Consider the following 19,505-nt stretch of genomic DNA (forward strand, 5'->3'; position numbering starts at 1 on the left):
ATTAGCGCGTGACAAAGATTACCACTCGAGGATTCTGTTAGTGTTAGGCAAGTGAGGTTCTAATGCAAATGCCTATTTTACGAACGAAGAGCGTTTAAACTATTCGTTCGTAGAATACTTTCGTGGCCTATCACCATTAGCATTGTAAATAGAATATCCGGCGATAGCTATCGTAGCGGACTTTCGTTATCGCTCGTTTTGACTGGATTTAATATTTAAATTGTTTATTTTTTTGTGTTATAAAACAAGTAACGCTTCAACGAAAACAATTTTTTTAAATTTTTTCATAAGAGCCTGAGAGAGTTAACGTGGCTATGCCTCGTCGACTGTTCGCTCGAAGAGAGCTCGAGCTTGTAGTTCATTTGCCTAACATATGACACCGTCTTCTGAAAAGTTCTATAGGGTAGACAGATCTCTGTGTTAATTGTAGCATGTGCAGTGATTACAGTTAGGTGGTATTCAGCAAAAAAGGGACACTAGCTAAAACTCCTGGCCTCGACAAAATAAAACGTTCGCGGTTATTTCTATCTCAAAATTAAAACAGGAGGGGGGAGGTGGGTGGGGCGTTAAAAGACAGTAGTTTGATAACAAGACAACAGAAACGTATTATCGTTATTATTAGACATAACTTTGCAAAAACGTGATTGTTTAAGATGCAAATTTAATGTTATTGTATAATGACTTAATTAAGTTTCGGTCCGCCGAAGCTCTTTTAATATCATGCTTGTAAAAGTCATTCTCATAGAATGAAGTTTTAGTTTTAAAACATTTGCACGTATTTAAGATGAAGAAAGAGCAAAAATTTCGGCATATAAAACAAGTAGTCTTGCAAAACAGTTGAGCTTTTTGTCTAGTCAAGTCGCTTTAAAAAGCATTTTCGATATTTCAGTGAAAGTACTAGGATGGGAAAGATTAAGGCAACATCCTCAACGTAATTTAAAAATCACACAAAAACCAATGATTTTTCAATTAGGAGAAATTGAAAATGGAACGAAATTCTGTTAAAAAACTTCAGCTGTTTTTAGTACTAACCCATATAACGCCCTTGGTCAAATTTAAAGGTGGAAAAGGCGTGGAGGCGTTACTGCTTTTACATTTTAGTTTTTAGTGTGACTAAAGTAGTTTTAATATCAGGTTTTCTATTTCATACACAAAAGCGGCGGAGCAGGGGCACCCCTCGTCCCACATTTCAGTGCCGAAAGTATCGCTAGCGCAGTATAAAGTTGGTTTATCAAGACAAATCGCTTTTTATAGGATTGTGCTTGGCGGGATAATTTGGTATAGGACTTTCAACAAAATTTATTTCCCCAAAACGCTACTAGGAGAGGTCTGTAATCTGTTGAGTTTGCATTTGGCATAACCTGTGGCATTGCCAACTTCAGAACATACATGTTTTGCACTCCGACGTCAAAAAAACATCCCAAAAAGCACCCTTACGCAGGATTATCTGAACTACCTAGTTATGCGTTGTCACATATCGATTACGGACACACTGCTGACACCGAGACACTGTTAAAGACATTTTGGCAAATTTGTGTAGTGGGATGCGTCCCCCGGGAGGTATGCTCTTGGCTTGGATTTCGATGCCCCCCTCCCCCCGCCCCCCACGTTTCTAAACGCTCCGCCGCCTCTGATAAGAAAGGTGCTAGGTCATAAAATGCCCTGGACATCTTACACATTTTGACAGAATCAACATAAAGCAACAAAGTAATGATAGTTTTGCAACGCAATTCGAAGCTTTTTATTGCATGTTACTATTGCTATAGAAAATTGAAACATAGAATTTTACAAGTAATCTTAAAATTGGAACATATATGTTTTCGTTAAAATTTACAATAAAGGACATTTATCTACTAGAAGCTTAGCTTTAATATGATTTATCTTTGTATTCATGATTTAGCTGGTGGATATTTTCCACCGTCATTATTAAACAATTGGAAAATTCTGAAAATATAACCCGTTTTCAAAAATCGTATTTTTTTTTACTTGATCTCTACTATGCAAAGGAAGGCCAAGCTCACGATGTGAGAACTCGTTGAATAAATGATAGACATGACATGAATTTCGGGCTTTGGCGGTATCGCGTGACACTATCAAAATAAATCGAGAGAATATATAAAATTTATGGTTGGCATTTGATTTCTCTGTCCAGCTTCCGCAAGAGAAGAATTTCAAATCAATCAAATTTCTCACGTTAACGACAGAATAAATCGTTATAATCTCAACGGTTGATAGTGTAACGCAACACCGCTAGGGCAAAATAGTCACGTTAGTTTCAATCATTCCCTACCTGTAAACGATATACTCTACATTGTACATATTTGATCGAAATGGAATTCCCAGAAAACGGACTTGCCTTATACAGTAATCGTCCCACACTCAATATCACTTAATATATAGTTTGAAAACCTAGATCTCCTTAAATAACTATCGAAAGATCATTTCTCAATACTCTTAGATCTTTTCACTTGGCAAAAATATGCAATAAGCAAAAACACTGCATAGGTACTATACTTTTTCGATATACAACTATAAGAATATAATATTAAAACGTACCCCACAGTACTGGTAAACATAAACACTTGTTTTTGCAAAATAAATATGATTAAAATACCCCGCCATGATGGCGCAAAGAAGTCAAATATAAAAGAAAAAGAAAACTAAACATCTCTGGTGGCACTACTATACATCCACTTGCTGATTTTCATAGACAAAAAGAGAAAATGAGGGGCTTAAACTTAAAAATAAAAACAATCAAAATTTGCTTGCAGCATAACCTAGGAAAAACTGCTTTCTATTCTTAGTGCCTTATTTCCTTCATGTTGCTCGCAGTTAAAGAACGGTTTGTTTGTGTTCTATCCAAAAATATTTGGTAGTAATAGTTTTGTAATAACTGTTATGTAACATTACACACCCAGATATCACCAAAATATGAAGGCTCGTATATTCATGGCGGACTGTAACCCAGCTTAATACATTGCTATTAAGGGGCCTGTATCCATTGAAAAGGAGTGAAGTGACACTCAAACAGACGCAGTTCTGTCGACAGGTTCAGCTTTATGTGCATTTCAGTTTTTCTTCCCTTTTTCTCTTCTGCTTTGATAAGAATTGCATGTTCAGTATGCCAGAGACTGTAAGAAATTAGAAGGTCCCCATCCAAGTTCCTCTGAGGTACGAACAAGCCACCATCCATTCTCGCTTTGCTGAATCACTTCCACTTCATCCCCTTCCATGAAGCTAACTTCGCCATCTTCCTGAGAGACGTAGGTGTACATTGCTCTGAACAATCTTGAGCTGGCGATGTTTTCCTTTTGATTATCATCCTGGTATTCACTCTCGACCTCTGAACTGTTTTCTCTGGGTGACATCCTAAACGGTGATATGGAGCCAGAATCGCGACCTCTTGGAGGCGAACCCGCCAGTGGGCTCCTTCTGCTTGCGGAAATCTTTCTTTGTGATGGAATAGGGCTGCTTCTTCCCGAACTCGACATTCTGCCTGATGAAGAGTTTTCATTTTTGTAGTGTGCCATAGAGGTGACAGATCTGGAACGAGGCATCACTGGCGAAGAGTGTGTCTTGGCCACTTGCTCCTCGATATTGTCAAACCGAGGAAGTGTTGCACATTTCTTGATGCCATTGGTGGAATGCTCGTCGTTGAAAACGTCACTCGATACAAGGGACGAAAGGCTACCAGTCGGTGAGCTTTCATACCCACTGCTTGAAATAGAGATTTGGCGAGACTGCCATGGGCTGCCCACATCTCCCTGAAAAAACTCGCCGGAGTGAGGCCGGGAAGATGTTCGTGAAAGAGACACGCCTTTGGAACGGGGTGAAACCTTCTTATTTACAGGCGGTGTATTTGCTCTGGCTGGGACTGAAATTGATCGGCTGGTTTTTGTTTCAGTTGTATGTGTAGTCTCGTCGTCGCCATTTTCTCTCTCTGGTATTCCATTAAGCTCAATGGAGTTTCGCTTTGGTTTTCTTCGAACTGTTCTTTGAACCTTTAAATAATAAAAGAAATACGAACGGATGAATTCCGTATTTTTATTCACATCAAGAAAAAGATGAAATCAACACTAGGACGTTCTGATCAAAGCGACAAAGATGTTTAAATGGGCTTGATGCCTTTTATGATATTTAAAAAGGTTCACAATACTATATATTTTCACAACAATAAAGTTGACAAATTAATGTCAGCACCAATTTCATCACGGTAGCTCACTTTAGTCAGAACCGCCATAAATTATTGAAAACTTAATGGATTTGAACCCCATCGACACAAATTGCAAACGATTTAAAACAATTACGCTTTTGCCAAGTAGACAAAAATACATTCCAGTTTTCTTTGCTAATGCCACGGACGACCTTTCACTCTCAAAGTGCCAAAGTGTGTTTAATGGAATTTATATTTGAATGGTCAAACATCAGCGTTTATCTGCGTACTTAATTAAAAGTTAAAATCACGTTGATAACTAATTTAACTCGAGGTTGAAGACCAGTAAACAGAACACTGAACTCAAGACTCACCATGCTTCGCCTAGTAGGAGGTGTGCGCGAGATTCCTTTGCCATCGCCACTTTCAGAATCTGCAGACAAGAGAGAATCATTAGTCTTGCAACAGCAAGGTGCTACACATGTACGGTTTATCACAAAATACACAAAATACTTACAAAATATCCTGCAGGCACTGAGTATTAATTATAATGCTGTAGTTGATCACGAAGTATTAAAATGAGCACATCATCCACCCCAAAATATCGGTCTCATATCTTGGTAACAATGACATTAAAGAAAATAAAATTTTGCGAACAAATCTTTAATTAATATTTGCAAGTTAGGTTAGTTTTTTTCTTTCTTTTTTTCAGTCAGACAAGTACAAAGAAATTGGACATGACAACATTTTAACAGCTGCAACCTGCTGATCTCTTAAATCAAACGTCTCTTTTACATGTTTAACACTGTTAAGAAGGTCGCTTTGTTAACAAAAGTCATTACAATTTGAGTGAAATATTCAGCATACCTCCGTTGAAGGAAACTATGTCCAATGTATCACTTTTTCCACCTGCTGAAGTCGAGGATTCACCGGAATCAACTCTCTTTAGAAACATGGCTGGAGCCCAGCCTTCCTCACCCTGATATCTGACAAAACAATTAAAAAACGCATTAATATGCGCCTTTTCTACCGCTTCCATTGAGTTGAAAAATTTGATATAAAAGGGAGAATTGACAAACAAATCAATAACAATCATTTTACTAGTTTGGATTGTTTTTTGTTTACCTTACGAGCCACCATCCATCTAAAGTCTTTTCCACCACTTTAAGCATAACATCAACATCAAACGACAGCTCGTCATCGGCTCTTGCCTTGTAGCTTTTTATGGACATGTATATCTCCTCTGTTGAACAAAGACATAAAATACGTTAGCTACTTATTGTATTTACTATGGTATGGTACTATGGTCCAGGTAGTCGGTCCTTGCTTAACTTCGAATTCGGGTAAAGGGCATTAACATTAATTTTTCAAATGATATTATTAATTTGCCTAACCTTAAAAAAAAAAAACGGAAAAATAAAAAGATAAAACAATTTGGGATAGGAATTTCGGGTGGGAACTCTATCTCTTGGCCTTTTGGCCTGCTCTCGATAAGCAGCTAGATGGCAAACAAACTAAGTGAAGTGAACTGAAATGTGGAAAGTTTAACATCAAATTTTTTTGGCAAATCTTGAAGTTTAACATCATTTTTTTTTGCACATCCTCATTTGTAACCCTTTAGCGTGTAACTGCTTGACAAATTTTTCAAGAAAGTCACTAACCAAATTCAGTTCCAAAACTGCCCTTCACTTTTTAACGTGGTTATGGTATTATTAAAATCACCTAAAGCTTACCTTTTCCAGGTGCAAAGGTTTTTGATGAAGTAACCTCTGCTCCGTCGTCTGTGGGTTCAAGATGAGATGCAGGAGCCCAACCTAATTCTCCATCCCTATCAACTAGCCACCAACCTTGCAGAGAGAAAAATAAACAAGCAATTTGAATGATACGCAGATAAAAGAATGAAGGAAATAACCATTTTCACTCAGGTCAATAAGTCCATTCTCAAAACAGTTTTCCTTAGGTAGGTGCTAGGCATATTTGTGTTGTTACACTAAAGTCATACGAAATATGTCTTGTGATTAAAGAAAAGACACGCACTTGATTAGAGAACAGGCACTTGGCGCTTCAGATTATTTGAGAAACGAATGATTTTTTTAATTATTCTTACCGTAATCGTTCCTTTCAATGACGTCAACGATGTCACCAGCTGTCAAGGAAATGTCATTCTTATTCTTCTTTTGGTAGTCAGCTGTTACTTCGTATTGTTCAAACACCACTGGTCCCGAGATCTGCACATTCTCATCATCATCTACAATACAAATAGAAAGATTTAATTTAATTTCTATTTCATCGAAAAAGATTTCCACCAAATAATTGAAATGCCACTGAGTCAACAATGAAAAATACAACTTGATGTCTGAGTGAACTTACTTTCTGCTGTTTTGCCATCTTTCTTTGCTGACCTGAGAAAAAACAAAGGATTTAAACAAAAATTTACAGACGGTGAGAAATATTTTGGCATATTAGTAAAAGGTTCGCTGAAAAGAATATGACATAACTAGAAATTTCCATCTTTTTTCTTAACGAATTCAGGTTTTTTTAGATCATATTTCGTACAACAGATGTTGGACAATGCATAATAAATAACTACTCAGTAGAGTTTAAAACATTTTAATGACTCACTCTCCATGAGCTGGAAGAACATCACTGGGGCGAGACCTGCAAAAGTCCATCACAGCTTTACATTTTGAGATGTTGTCAGGTGCATTGATGAGTTCCTGAAAATAAATAAAAAAAAAGGTTTTTAGCAACTTTTAGGTATTCTTTGGAGAAAAATGTTTTTTATATTTACAACACAATCTAAACAGGCCCTCTTGTTTCCTTGGAAATTGTCTTTGTGTGAGGTAGACGTTATTTCTTCACGAATCCCGGCGATGAATGCATGTCTATCCTGTAGCTGGACTAAATCTAGAGACATTTACCTCTAATTCTTATTAACTTACATCACAAAACTGATTCATAAACTTCTGTCTTTTGCATGTTCCATCTTTAAAGCAGAACTGGCAGTTTTCTGTAAACTTCCTCCCTGAAAAAATATAAAAATAAATCTAGAATTTTGCGAATGAACAATGCGGGACGTACTATTTGATCTTTGATTCCATGAAAGGTAAGTTAGTGATGACTGATAAAAATTAAAACAAAATCCTGTTAACATCTCGTTACCTTTAAGCGCAGGGATTTCCTTTCCAATAGCGGTCGGAAATTCTTTTCGGAGGTTTTCCTAAAGGATAAGAGTAAAAAGATTGGGTTTATTTTGACATATCTATTATTAGCAAAATCACTTTGTCATGATGATGATACGCACTTGTATTTCATTCTTTTATAAATAAACAAATACTTCTCTTCAAAAATTTTTTTTCGAAACGAATCGCAATTGTTGTGTTTTGAAAAGTTATGTCTTAGTTATGTAAATACAGTTATGATGATACGCACTTGTATCTCATTCTTTTATAAATAAACAAATACTTCTCTTCAAAAGTTTTCAGTTTGTCCCGAAACAAATCGCAGCTGTTGTGTTTTGAAAAGTTATGTCTTATTTATGTAAATAAGTTTTTGCATGAACTGATCCACGAGCTGTGCATGTGGACATCATGACCTGATCCACGAGCTGTGCACGTGGGCATCATGCCGGTCATGACTTAACAGATTGGCTTCAGGGTAGTTAACCAACAGAGGATGACACTGCAATACACAGTACTTAAAGATAATGAGCTATTAAAACAACATGAATATATCAAAAGAATGCGTTTGATGGAAACACGCGTGGTTTAATATTGCCCTGTCATTTTCTAACAAAAGACCACAATACAACACAAGTTGAATATTTGTTTTCAAATTGTATAGTCCTCTACGTACCAATATCCTTAATGACTAAAACCGCCTACAATGCATTGACGTATGTGAAACAAAACGCCGCGCCAATGGAAACTCTGGAAAATTAAAACAGACATTTGCCTGTGTTCTATGTATTTTCTTTTTACCTGAAGAAAGAAAAAGTCACTGCATGTTCTGTAGATTATGTTAATACTTCCATCTGACCACACCACTTTGAGAATATAAACCTTAAGATGAAAGAGTGAGAAATATATATAAGTTATGTGTAAATTTTTGGTTCAAGCTAAGTCTGAAGTTTCCACCACAGAACATATGTTATGAAAATAATAAACATATAATAAGATGCAACGGCCACGAAAATTAAGTTCCAATGTTGCTTTCGACTACGAACGTTAAATACAAGCTGTATGTACTACTTTACACCTAAGTAGTTTTCTACAAAAACTTAAAACTTAATCGACTACCCAAATGTTGGTTTCATAATCTAAGATCTTCTATGAGGAAAAGGTTTGATACGTGTCTGAGTTTTGCGTCAGCTATTTTCAAAGTTATTTTAGAGATTTTTACAACGTTCAAACGTAGCATCAATCTTCTTAATTTTGTTTATCTTATAAGCTAGCGAAGCATTGCAAAAGACAATGAACAGAAAGCAATTCAATTCAATATCACTGGCTAAACAAACCAAACAATTTTTGAATAACATTTACATTATACTTTGTTTTTACGTGTTCGTAACATGGCACTTTGTGAACAATTTCTTGTATAAGATATCATTGGTCATGCCAAAACGCCGCTGAAACCAATTGAATCTCAACAGTTTTGAGAGATGCTTAAAACATTATAACTTGTTATTAATTAAACTTGAAAATAAAACATTATCGTTTTACTTACGTAGTTTTTATCGGGATTCTTTCTCTTCTGAATTCCTTCCACTGTTAAATATTTGGCTCGCCGGTTCATTTCGGTTGTTTTCGTCTGAGGTGCTCTCGCAACGTTTCGATCCAGAGACTGATAAAAGGAAAAGAGAAGAGCCCATGTTATATGATGTCGTCTACGCTCTATTGAGCCGATCTACGTTATACCGCATCCTACTTCTTGTAAGGAAACGGCGTCAGAGGACTTACGTGTATGCCTCTGACTGTGTTGTAATTAAGTGCTTACCTATTTTCGTTTGTTTGTTTGTTTGCTTTCAAGAACATCGCAACGGTTGCCATTCATAAAACAAGGTCACTCAATGTCAGCATTTTTTTTGCGACAGATAATTGAAATATTTTGGGCTAATTCATTTGAACTGTTTAGTGGTCTTTTAAAAACTTTTTTTAAAACAAAATTTGCTCCAATTGACCTTAGAACGCAATAACGTTTTAAAAGCGTTTAGGTTAACCTTTCTAAGGATTATTTAATCTTCTCTTCGTTGAAAAGTTGAGCCTCATGTTTTTAATTGTTTAGCTGCAAAAACAATGTCTACATGAATCGTTGGCCTTCAGGGAAATAACCTTGAGAGTTTAAAAAAAGATTCAAACTCTGGCACAGAACTTTTCTTTGTTTGGCATTTTCACGTAGAACAATTATTATATCAGATTGATGGGTTGCGGTTTGAATCACTTTTTCGTGACATATGTAAATATATACATATATATGTGTTAGTTCATCCGTTCTGAAAGAAAGGAAATGTGCTAGTTGAGGTTGAGTCTTACAGATAGAAACAAAAAGTGAAATGAATTTCGTGAGCAATCACTATTTGGTAACCATTCAATAAATTGAACTCTTTTAATTAGCAATTCATAATTTTGCGCTTTTGTCATTTAAATTAAGAACAATTCAATCGAATGCCTGCTCGGGTACAATATACAGCTCGGATATTTCAAAGGAAAATTAACCCCCTGGACGAGACAATAACCTTTCCGTGACTTAGCATATGCTTTTTTATCTTAACTGTTACAATTAACCACACTCTCACGCGAATTGCTTCGACCAATAAATAACGTGTGATATCGCAGTTCAAAAACATTAAACAGAACATAAAACATTTTCTCTTTCCCCAAGTTTACGGTTTGAAAACAATAAAATGGAGAACCTTATCCCATGACGAAAAGGAAAAAACGCATAATGAAGATGTAATAAAACTTAAACCCTTTTCACTTGGTTGTACGTTTTACTTCGTAATCCTACAGAAAGCCGGTCATTCGGAGCAGCTAAGCGAATTTATCACTTAATGAATTAAATACCCACCTTAAATTTTTCCTGTGGGACGAATCCTTCCTCTTCTTCTTTATCAGCTGGCTCTCTGGGACAGGAATCCAACTTTTCTTTAATTTGGCAAGACTCATCTTGATTGTCTATAATTTGGGGCTGATCTGGTGTTTTTGGAGACGTGGACCTGGATCCTGCAGCAGGTGCAAGGAAAGCACTCGGTGCCCAACCCTCACAGAAATCATTTTTAACGTACCACCAACCACTAGACTCTTTTTGTAGCACCTCAACCACCTCGCCTTCTTCCAGAGATACCTCACCGCTTTCCTCTGCAAAGAATGATGAAATAACGACGTGCTTTGTCCTACTGGGGGTCGTTCTTCCCAGGGTAGACGTCTTTCTTGACCGAGTCTCCTCCACCTCGGAATACCCGGAGTCGATGGCCGAACTCTCACCCTGCCCCGAGATACTTTCATCGCTCCCAGATTGTTGCTTGCTTAATTCATCAGCAGGATTACTTTCCTTCAATTCTTCGCTTTCCTTGAACAAATCAGCCATACCAACAGCGACACTAAATGGCCTCCTTTGCAAACCTGGCCTTGAGGATGCGGGTTTTTTGTCCAAAACGTCATCATCGACTGAAACCGCTCTCGTTTTACCAGGAATCATTGGGATATCCTTGCTTGGACGCCGTTCGTTCAGCCTGTTCAGCTTTTGGTAAAGATGATCTCGTGCTTCCTCGCTGAGGATATGAAGATCTTCTGGGATCCAGGTGGAACTATACTTTGCCTTACGCCGTGTTGCTGGACTTTGCGCAGGTATATCCCTGAGTGGATCGCGACCTAAAACAAAACAAAATAAAAATGGTTTTCTTTACAGGATTTTAAAGATGAGCAAGGTCTATTTCAGAAATGTAAGTAGGCTTTTATAGAAAAAGTTACTTTCTTGTTTTAATTTTGAACCTCTCAAAAATATGAAGTGTAGCACTTCAAGTCGCAATTTACTTATGACATGATCTCTTTCTCAAGAAGATTTGTTCCTCTTACCGCCTAACATTTCAGCCACTTTGTTGACTGTTTTCAGTTTCTCTTCCTCTGATGACCTGAGGAAAAAATAATCTTTATCAGTCAGTTTCTGATGGTCTAGATTATTACACCTTTGGAGTACATAACCGTTTTACCTTTCAATGGTTCCTATTTGACCGTGTAAGGCACCAAAAAATTTCAGGATGACTTCAGATTCTCGCACCACAGTGGGAAGGGTTAACAGCTCCTGTGATGAAATAAAAAAGTTCAAAAATGGATCGAGGATTCGATTTTTGTTTTGTGACTTGTAAGAACACAGTTTCATCGCTTGAATGTTAGTTAGTGGAGAAAGTTGCAAGAATTTACCTTAATAAACTCATCCATTCTCCCCATCTTTTTCAAATCACTGTCTTTAAACAAAATGCGGGATAGTGCTGAGTTGTTTTCTGCAAGTAAAATGTTCTGATCAGTCAAGCAATTCAAGCCCTATTTTAACTAAAAAACCTGAAATTACCTAACAATTGTCGCCCAAATTTGCCTTGACCTTTTCACTCCCTGAGCAAGTCAAATTTTAAGTTAATTAACTGTACGGCTCTAGCTTTCACGATTGTGGACGAAACCCAAGTGTGTGACCACTCAAATGCAACTTGTTTGGCTTCTGTTTATTTTTCTGTAGAGAATGTTATGTTTATGGACTTGGACCAGAACGTTAGTTGAGGAAGACTTGCGTACTCATGAAGAGCGAACAGAAATGAATTACTGATAGAGGCGGTCGTTTATCACCGTAGGTTTTCAATTAACGCACCTGGCAAGCTAGAAATAAGAGTCCTTGACGTCTTTCTGGAATAGCCTCCCTTTTGCTTGAGTAAGTCGTAAACCTTAACCTGCAAATGACAGAAAGAATGAAAGTTTGATATGTACTTTGCTCTGCCGGTTTAAGTTTTTTTAAAGTATTTTTGATTAGGATAAAACTCTTTTTAAAGTTCACAAAACGATTTTTTTTACAGATTCCAGTGCTTTTTCCTGTTCTTCATTATGGTTTAGCATGTCCTTCAACACGGAAAACTAAACAGTTCAGGGTGAGCATATTTGAATAATTAACATAATAAAGACATTACTGCCCGGCCTAGATCTGTCTTTGTCAAAGGTTAGATATTTCCTTGAAATATATGCCACGTAAGTGTCTGCAATGGATCCGGATACTGCTGACTTCCTCTTTTTCCTCGAACAATGACCGGTCGATTATCTCGCCAGCAACGACCGTAATCGCAAAAGTAGCTCTGTCATCATAGCAAATTTGCTGAGGTGTTTGTTTGCCATTAATAATGCTAAAAATGAGCCCTAAAGGCTGTTTTTGTTATTACAGATCAAGATTGTTTGTTTTCAAACATGCCAATCGAACAGAGACAAACTTTCAATAAGAAGTCAAAAAATTTACTTTTTACAAACTTACTTGTAAGTCGACAAACTCCTCGTACTTCTTTCGAAGAACAGACTTGCTGCCATCGCTATAAACAACGGTAATCTTGTAGGCCTGCAAGTTTCAAAGGGAATCGAGAGCATATCAGAAGTGTGCTTGCTTGTAGATTTACATGTCATGTAACAGTTGCATTTGATCAGGAATTTAAGGATTTAATTGCCAACTCGTGTTCATTTTATGGTGCCATAAGCATAAGTAGAAGAGAATAATAGTAAAGTTCACTGGCTCGAAAACATCGAAAAACATGAAGTACGACGTGTCTGTGTATAAAATTCTCGTGACTTAAATCAAGTCTTTGTAAATAAAAAGACTGCCTGTTTTTCAGCACATCAGCAACCCTCAAATGCAAACACTCCAATAGGTAATTGACATGTTTTGAGCATTTTATAAATAATGTTTTTGCTTGTATTGTTTCATCGTGGTTTTACGTATATTGCATGCATCCTTTAAAAAATGGTCGACAGAACTAGCCACGAAAGAGTCTATAAATAAAACAGACTTCCTTGTGGGCCTCTCTGCGGTGACACGAAATGATAATTTTTTAATGAATTCAAACCAAGGCTCGACGCTTCTTCTCATACCAGCCATAACAGACCGAAATTGTTCTTTGTTAGTTTTTAATGTAGAAGACAAGAGATTAGATTTGTTATTGTAAACACCGAATGATTTTAGTAATCTGCCGTTGTGTTTGGCTTATAATCGCTCCTTATAAACAACTTATACGGCGCATTAGCCCGAATCCTATTGCTATTTCAAAAATCGTTGTGTCAATTTATTGCCGTTTCTTCGCTCAGTGATGTAAATCGAAGTAGCTAAGTTAAGAAAATACGAGAACCTTACCTCAGAGTCTTTGCCATCAATTGGAGTTACGGTTCCCGATACAGAGGCGGTAAGGACTGTCTTGCCCTCCATGGTGCTAGGTTGCGAATGATTCCAAACGACTAACTTTCCGCTATAAGCCTTTTGTGACTGGCGTGGGCGTAGAGCTTGCGTCAATTGAAATAATTATAACTACTTCTGCTGCCGCGTCCCTTTTGCAAAATTCCGTGATTGCTAAATAGAATATCAACAATTGACCCGTTATTGGCAGGTGAAGTGAACTGTGAACGTTAGGTTTTCAAACGAATCACGACAAATGAAAAAGAGATCAACTCAGAATGAATCCTTCCCTTAACGCCAATTGCGTAAAAAACTGAATACTGTTGTTGTAACACGTTGTTTTGTAAAGTGCCTCTTGAATGCACTCGTCATTTACAAAATAAACAGTTTGCAAAATATGACGTTTTTTACATTCTTTTGAGCTGTGTCACTGGAAAGTCGGTTAAAATAAGCTCTTTTTATCAAACACAAAAGCCTCATTTATGTTTTTTAGCTTAAAAGTGCGTAAAAGGTTATAAATTTCTACGATAAAAAATTAACCGGAAAATGCAGTTTTACAAAGTGAGTGAAGTGCGTTGTCAGTCGCTCAGCTCGTTACGTGTTGCGTTCGCTCAGCCAGACATCCTGTTCTATTGTGACGTTTAAACAACAAAAGCGCACTTGGTGTGTTGCACGCAAATGTCTTGAAATGTATCTAAATACTGAGCCACGCTTCCTTTCAACATTTATCAAACTCGCTACAGTTTGTTTTCGTCAAACTTCAAAAGCAAAGTTCGAGCCTATTCACCCTTACCGAGCACGACAACATTTTGTATTGTAAACAATTCAGAACAAATATTCTAACCGCCTTTCAATAGAGCCCATTACACTGGAACATATTGCATTCATTCCATTACTACCATTTAGCAATCATTGACATAGTTTTAATAATCATACCGCCGTTAAATAAAGTTTTGCTATTTTTCACATGAAGCTTGTTCGCCTTACAGAGAGTCAATATGAAATTTCTTCCAAAAATATTTTTAGAAGGAATTGTTTTTAGGATTTGACATTTTTAGGTAATTGTGATGGGCATAAATAAAATTTCTTTTAAGTGCGTACGCAGTTAAAAAGAAAGTGAAACGTGTCAGCTAACCATACCTTCTACGTCGGTATAAATAATTGTCATAAATATTAACACATCTTTAACTTAAGATACGTTATATGAGTCATTTACTTATAGCTTTTTCAAAAAGTTACAAAGTGTTGTACGTAGTTCACAGTGAAGAGGGAAAACTGCCTAAAGGGAAGCTAATTAAGTTTTAAGAAACAACAAAAGCAATATCAGATTGAAAATGATACAGTGAAAATTTTTTGAAAATAAAATATATTTATTCTCTAAATTTCTGTTCTTCCGAGAATCATGTCAGAAAGTAATAACAATAAGCTAAAACCACTGTATAGTCAGTCTTTATAGTTACCAGGTTATTTCACCGGTGTTAGGTTTATAGCTTAGACCACTTAAGTTAATTTTTCCGTTTCAGCACGAGTAATATGTAATTTGTTCGATGACGCTGAAAACTGAAGCAGGGTCGTCACTTTTTTTATCATTGCGGTTAAAGTGGTCATTTTCGTCTAGTTTGGCGATGTTTTCTTGATATTTTCGATAGAATATTAATATAAGAAATGGCTTGCCTTTAGTAATTAGTTTATTTTTAGGAAAACGAGCATGTTTTCAAGCACGCATAAAACTCAAGTATTACTGATCGATAATTAAGGTAAGAATACATTTTTGTGACCACTGTTTGATTTATGATCTTTGAAGAAACTATTTGTTGAATTACTAAATGATCAACTGAGATTTCGGACATTGTTTAGCGCAAGTCTTCCAAATGGAGCTTAATAGTGATAGCCCACCTTTCATAACTCAAATGCAGCCAGAAGCGATTTGTTTATTCGACTCAGTGATACGCATTGCTGAATCTAGTGATTGTTTTCTTTTACATGAATGCAGGTCTTAGACGAAAGAGTTTGAGCTAAGACACTGTTCAGCTTGTTCGTAAGACTCACACAGTTTTGTTCTTAATTTTGTGGTAAAATCAATTCCAAGAAGGTGATAACTGCAATTCAAATTAAGACACATTTCGTCAGCGCTTACAGTCCATATAAACTTCTTAAATTGACATAAACTTTATTGGCACTTTTGGAAAGCAAAAGTAATACATTTCCTTTTTCATCTTCTCATCATGAAGTACATTTTACATAATAAAAAACAAGCAAACAAACCAACAAACAAACTAACAAACAAACAAACAGAGAAACAAAAAAAAAAAATAAACACCACTCTTCACTTTAAGCTTTTTCACCAGAATGTTTGTTTATATAGTCAAAAAACAAATAACACTTTCTCGCATTATTATCATTCCAAGTAAGGAGGATTTCATTAGCAGTTAATTACATTTTGGTTTTAAAGACAATATCGTTTATGATGCACCCCTTAGAGGTTAAGCGTCTTCAATTTGGGTAAAAGAGCTTATTTTCGTGTCTAAATTACGATGCCATGTGACAGCTGTCTGACCAGCACACGTGTTATCATTGTTTTCTTCGATGACTTGACATAAATCGAATTATGCTCTGTAACATTATCCTAGTTTTTTTGTCCCGAATGTTTATTGTCATTGACGAAAGTTTTACGATGTATAAAACAAATGATGCAAAGAAGCAAAACCGAAATTTCATTATCTGTTGCAAAATGTCTAAGATTTTATAACCAGCGTGTATGAAACTCCAATCGGAAAGTAACGTGGCCAAGGCGTGTCGCCGAGTCATGATAAAAGAAATGCTCTGTGTCATTATTACAAACCTTGTCATTGTAGAGGGATTGTTATTTTTCCGGGGTAATGAGTATTTTATAATGAGTATATAAGTTTGAACGTTATTTCACCCCCAAGACTTTAAAGTAATCTCAAATATTAGTTTCAACAATACCAAAAGCAAAGGGTACCACATGGGAGTATTAGTCTAATTGGTGTTAAGTCAATTGAATAGTCACATATAAGAATTTATTCTAAGGATAAGAACCAGTTCTTAATGCAAAATAGCAGAATCCTATAAAATTACTGCTCAATAGCTTTCATTTGAATGGTAACACATAAGAGTTTTATCTACTGACTGAAAGTTAGAACACAAAAATTGACTGTCGGTTTAACCTGAAGAAAAGTACAAATATAACTGACACAGAAGAAAATCTAGGATAAAAAATAAATAAATCAGTAGAACATTCTTAAAGAGTAATAATAAGCTCTGCCGTTAATTCTGCTTCATATATTTTTAGTCGATGCGTAGTTGTTCGAGAAGAGAAAGTAAGGCACAGTAGTCTCCTTGTAAGACCGGTCCAATTGATCTTGTTTTTGAAAATGTTGACAGTACAAGGAACAGACATTAATGCAATTTCAAATTTCCTTAAAAACAGTCAAATTAATCAGTGAAAATTTTCATTATATTTCCCTTTGAACTTTCACTGAAGTCAAGAGTTACGTCACATTTTGGGAGATGTTATTACCAATCCAACTCCTCTGTAAGAAAAGGCATATTTACCGTCAATTACACTATCTAGCTATTAATTATTATTTTTTCTTTTACAATTTGAAAATAGAAATATTTTTTTTTCTTTCTGCCAGATTTTGCAATTTTTATGAGCTAACTGTGGTGGGTAGTGTGGCTTGGGCATGGATGACAATTGATAACAGAAATATTTGAATAATAATAAAAATTCCTGACTCATAAGTTGCTGGCATGTGTGGTTTTCCTGCTGTTAAAATTAATTTTACTTTGGTTATATAGATCGTCTATTCTGGTCCTAATTACAAGCCTACAATAATTCATTTCTGCTGCATTGTATTGAGGTGAACTTTGCTTTTCACTTTGTAGATGTAATTAGGATTAGGTGGTGTTTGTCTTGGCAGAATTATTGTTAACACTTTTAAACTTCCCTAGACACCGGATTACACCAATTGAATTTGAATTTGTAAACTTTGCACGGCTAATAGTTATGCCTGCAGTTCTATGTCACTGTTGCATTTTTTGGTCTGGCAAACTATGCTATTTTTATCTGTTTGCTTGTCTGAGGTTTGGCGGCAAAATGCCTCCTTTTAATAAGATAGAATGATATATGATAATAAATGAATTTTTGAGGTTCAAGTTTGTTTGCCCAAATTGATAACTAAATAAGCTGACTCACTGATGGAGGTTTTATTTGCATTTTAATAAGTTTTGTTTGCTCGAGGTCCTCGGATACTGTGGTTTTCTTCTGGAAAGGATCGATTTTATGTTACTCATTTGGAATGCTTTTGTTAAACCTGCATGCTCGTGAAAACGGAATCATTGTGGTTATTTTCACGGAAAAAAACAGGGGCAGCAATGCAAAAATTATGACAATGAAGGTCAAAGTTAAGAAATCAGTCAAGGTCCAGTCGGTGAAAAAAAAAATGTCGATAGAATTTTTTTTATTATTTTCCCCTTTTGTCAGTAGAGAAATTTACATCGATCTAAACTGACTTTCTTCATAAAATGCCCAGAAACTCCAGCCAGAAGATCACAGAATATAGAAAATAACTGATACACGATTTATTCTCATTTAATCGAACTGTAACCTTTATTAGTAGTTCTGATGGGTTTAGATATGTCTACGAGGCAAGTTGATGGTACGTATCTTAACATGGGGCAAAGCATGAACACTGTCGACATTTGACAAGCTCAAACAGCTACAAATATTTCACCTAGGAGATACCGCTGGCAAGTTTTTTCTCTTCAAAGTTGTGTTAGAAATTCTTTCAAACATTAATGATCAGATCAAGCCGATTGTGGCTTTAGCATAATTATGTTTATACGCGGCAAGTTTTGCAACACACAAGAGATGAGAGAAATCTATTTTTCAAGGCTAATCAGCCAGACCGCTTTAACAGAGACTGTCTTTAAAATGATTGATGGGACACACCTTGAGTTGGCAATTTAATGGCTGAATGACGTCAGGTCAATAACGATGATTTAAGTGAACCAAAGTTGAATATTAGTAGCAGCTTCAACAATAAGCTAACCAAATACGAAAACGAATGTGTAAGTCCACATGGATTAATTTTAGGGCATCAAGCACTGAAAGTTTCTGGCTCATTTACTTGACAAGAATTTAAGTGCGCAAACGGATATTGCAAGCTATTGTTGCGCAATTTGTCGCAGGAAGGAACAAAAAGATTGTTTCTGGTTTAGTTTTGATTGTTAACATTTCATTCATGCTTCAGCTCGTTGTTAATTCAATCATACATTTATCTCACAAGGTTTTGGAATAAAATGATTCATTTTTGCAGAATGGAATCACGCATGACCATAACTGAATCTTTTTTTTTTAACTTTACATCGTTTAAGGTTGAGCGGTAATAAAACAAACAGCAAAAATGAGCTGACTCATCCCAGGCGGATGTTCGCATTTGCATACGTATTGTTCTGTCGTCGTCCGCAGACAAACCCTCTGGTAAAAATTGATGGATTTATTGATTTCGGTGTCGTTTGTCTCGATTGCTATGGATCCACGGATATTTAAAACGGAAACGCAGTTGTTTATCGTAGTATAATATATTTTTTTACTTTTGTTTTGCGCCATTTTTTAAGTGTAATTAAATCGAGTAAATAAAAAAGTAAAGTAAAAAAGGACAGAAAAATAGGATTGAATAATTTTTCTTACCATAGAAAAGGATTCATACAAAACAACTACATACATAGATGAAGCTCGTGTTAGTTTTTTTTGTTTTGCCTCTTGATGAGTCTCTGACAAAGCGTTTTAAGTTTATTGATTATATTTTCTGTTTGCATTGCCACATGAACTCTGTAGGAGGTGGTTGTCGAATAAACATTGGCCATTTCTAAGGTTTTCCACAGGAATGAAATATTGAACTTCTTTATAGTTTAG

The 19,505-nt window shown here is 36.0% G+C and overlaps 1 protein-coding gene across 1 annotated transcript; it reads right to left on the bottom strand.

The window, feature by feature from the left end:
• Positions 1 to 1,717: 1,717 nt before the first annotated feature.
• On the bottom strand, positions 1,718 to 13,863 carry LOC144642526 (uncharacterized). Its single transcript, XM_078501496.1, has 19 exons — positions 13,526 to 13,863; positions 12,659 to 12,739; positions 12,011 to 12,089; positions 11,572 to 11,651; positions 11,361 to 11,452; positions 11,227 to 11,282; positions 10,220 to 11,022; positions 8,879 to 8,995; positions 8,134 to 8,214; positions 7,316 to 7,373; positions 7,096 to 7,178; positions 6,776 to 6,870; positions 6,524 to 6,555; positions 6,261 to 6,401; positions 5,887 to 6,000; positions 5,279 to 5,396; positions 5,021 to 5,139; positions 4,528 to 4,586; positions 1,718 to 4,001 (listed from the first exon to the last, which is right to left on the bottom strand). Exons 1-19 carry the CDS (start codon positions 13,595 to 13,597, stop codon positions 3,117 to 3,119), a joined length of 3,165 nt encoding a protein of 1,054 aa, XP_078357622.1. The 5' UTR covers positions 13,598 to 13,863; the 3' UTR covers positions 1,718 to 3,116.
• Positions 13,864 to 19,505: the final 5,642 nt, after the last annotated feature.

The sequence above is a fragment of the Oculina patagonica genome, chromosome 2 (genome assembly GCF_052425735.1).
Source record: "Oculina patagonica isolate OP01 chromosome 2, crgOcupat, whole genome shotgun sequence".
NCBI lineage: Eukaryota > Metazoa > Cnidaria > Anthozoa > Scleractinia > Oculinidae > Oculina > Oculina patagonica.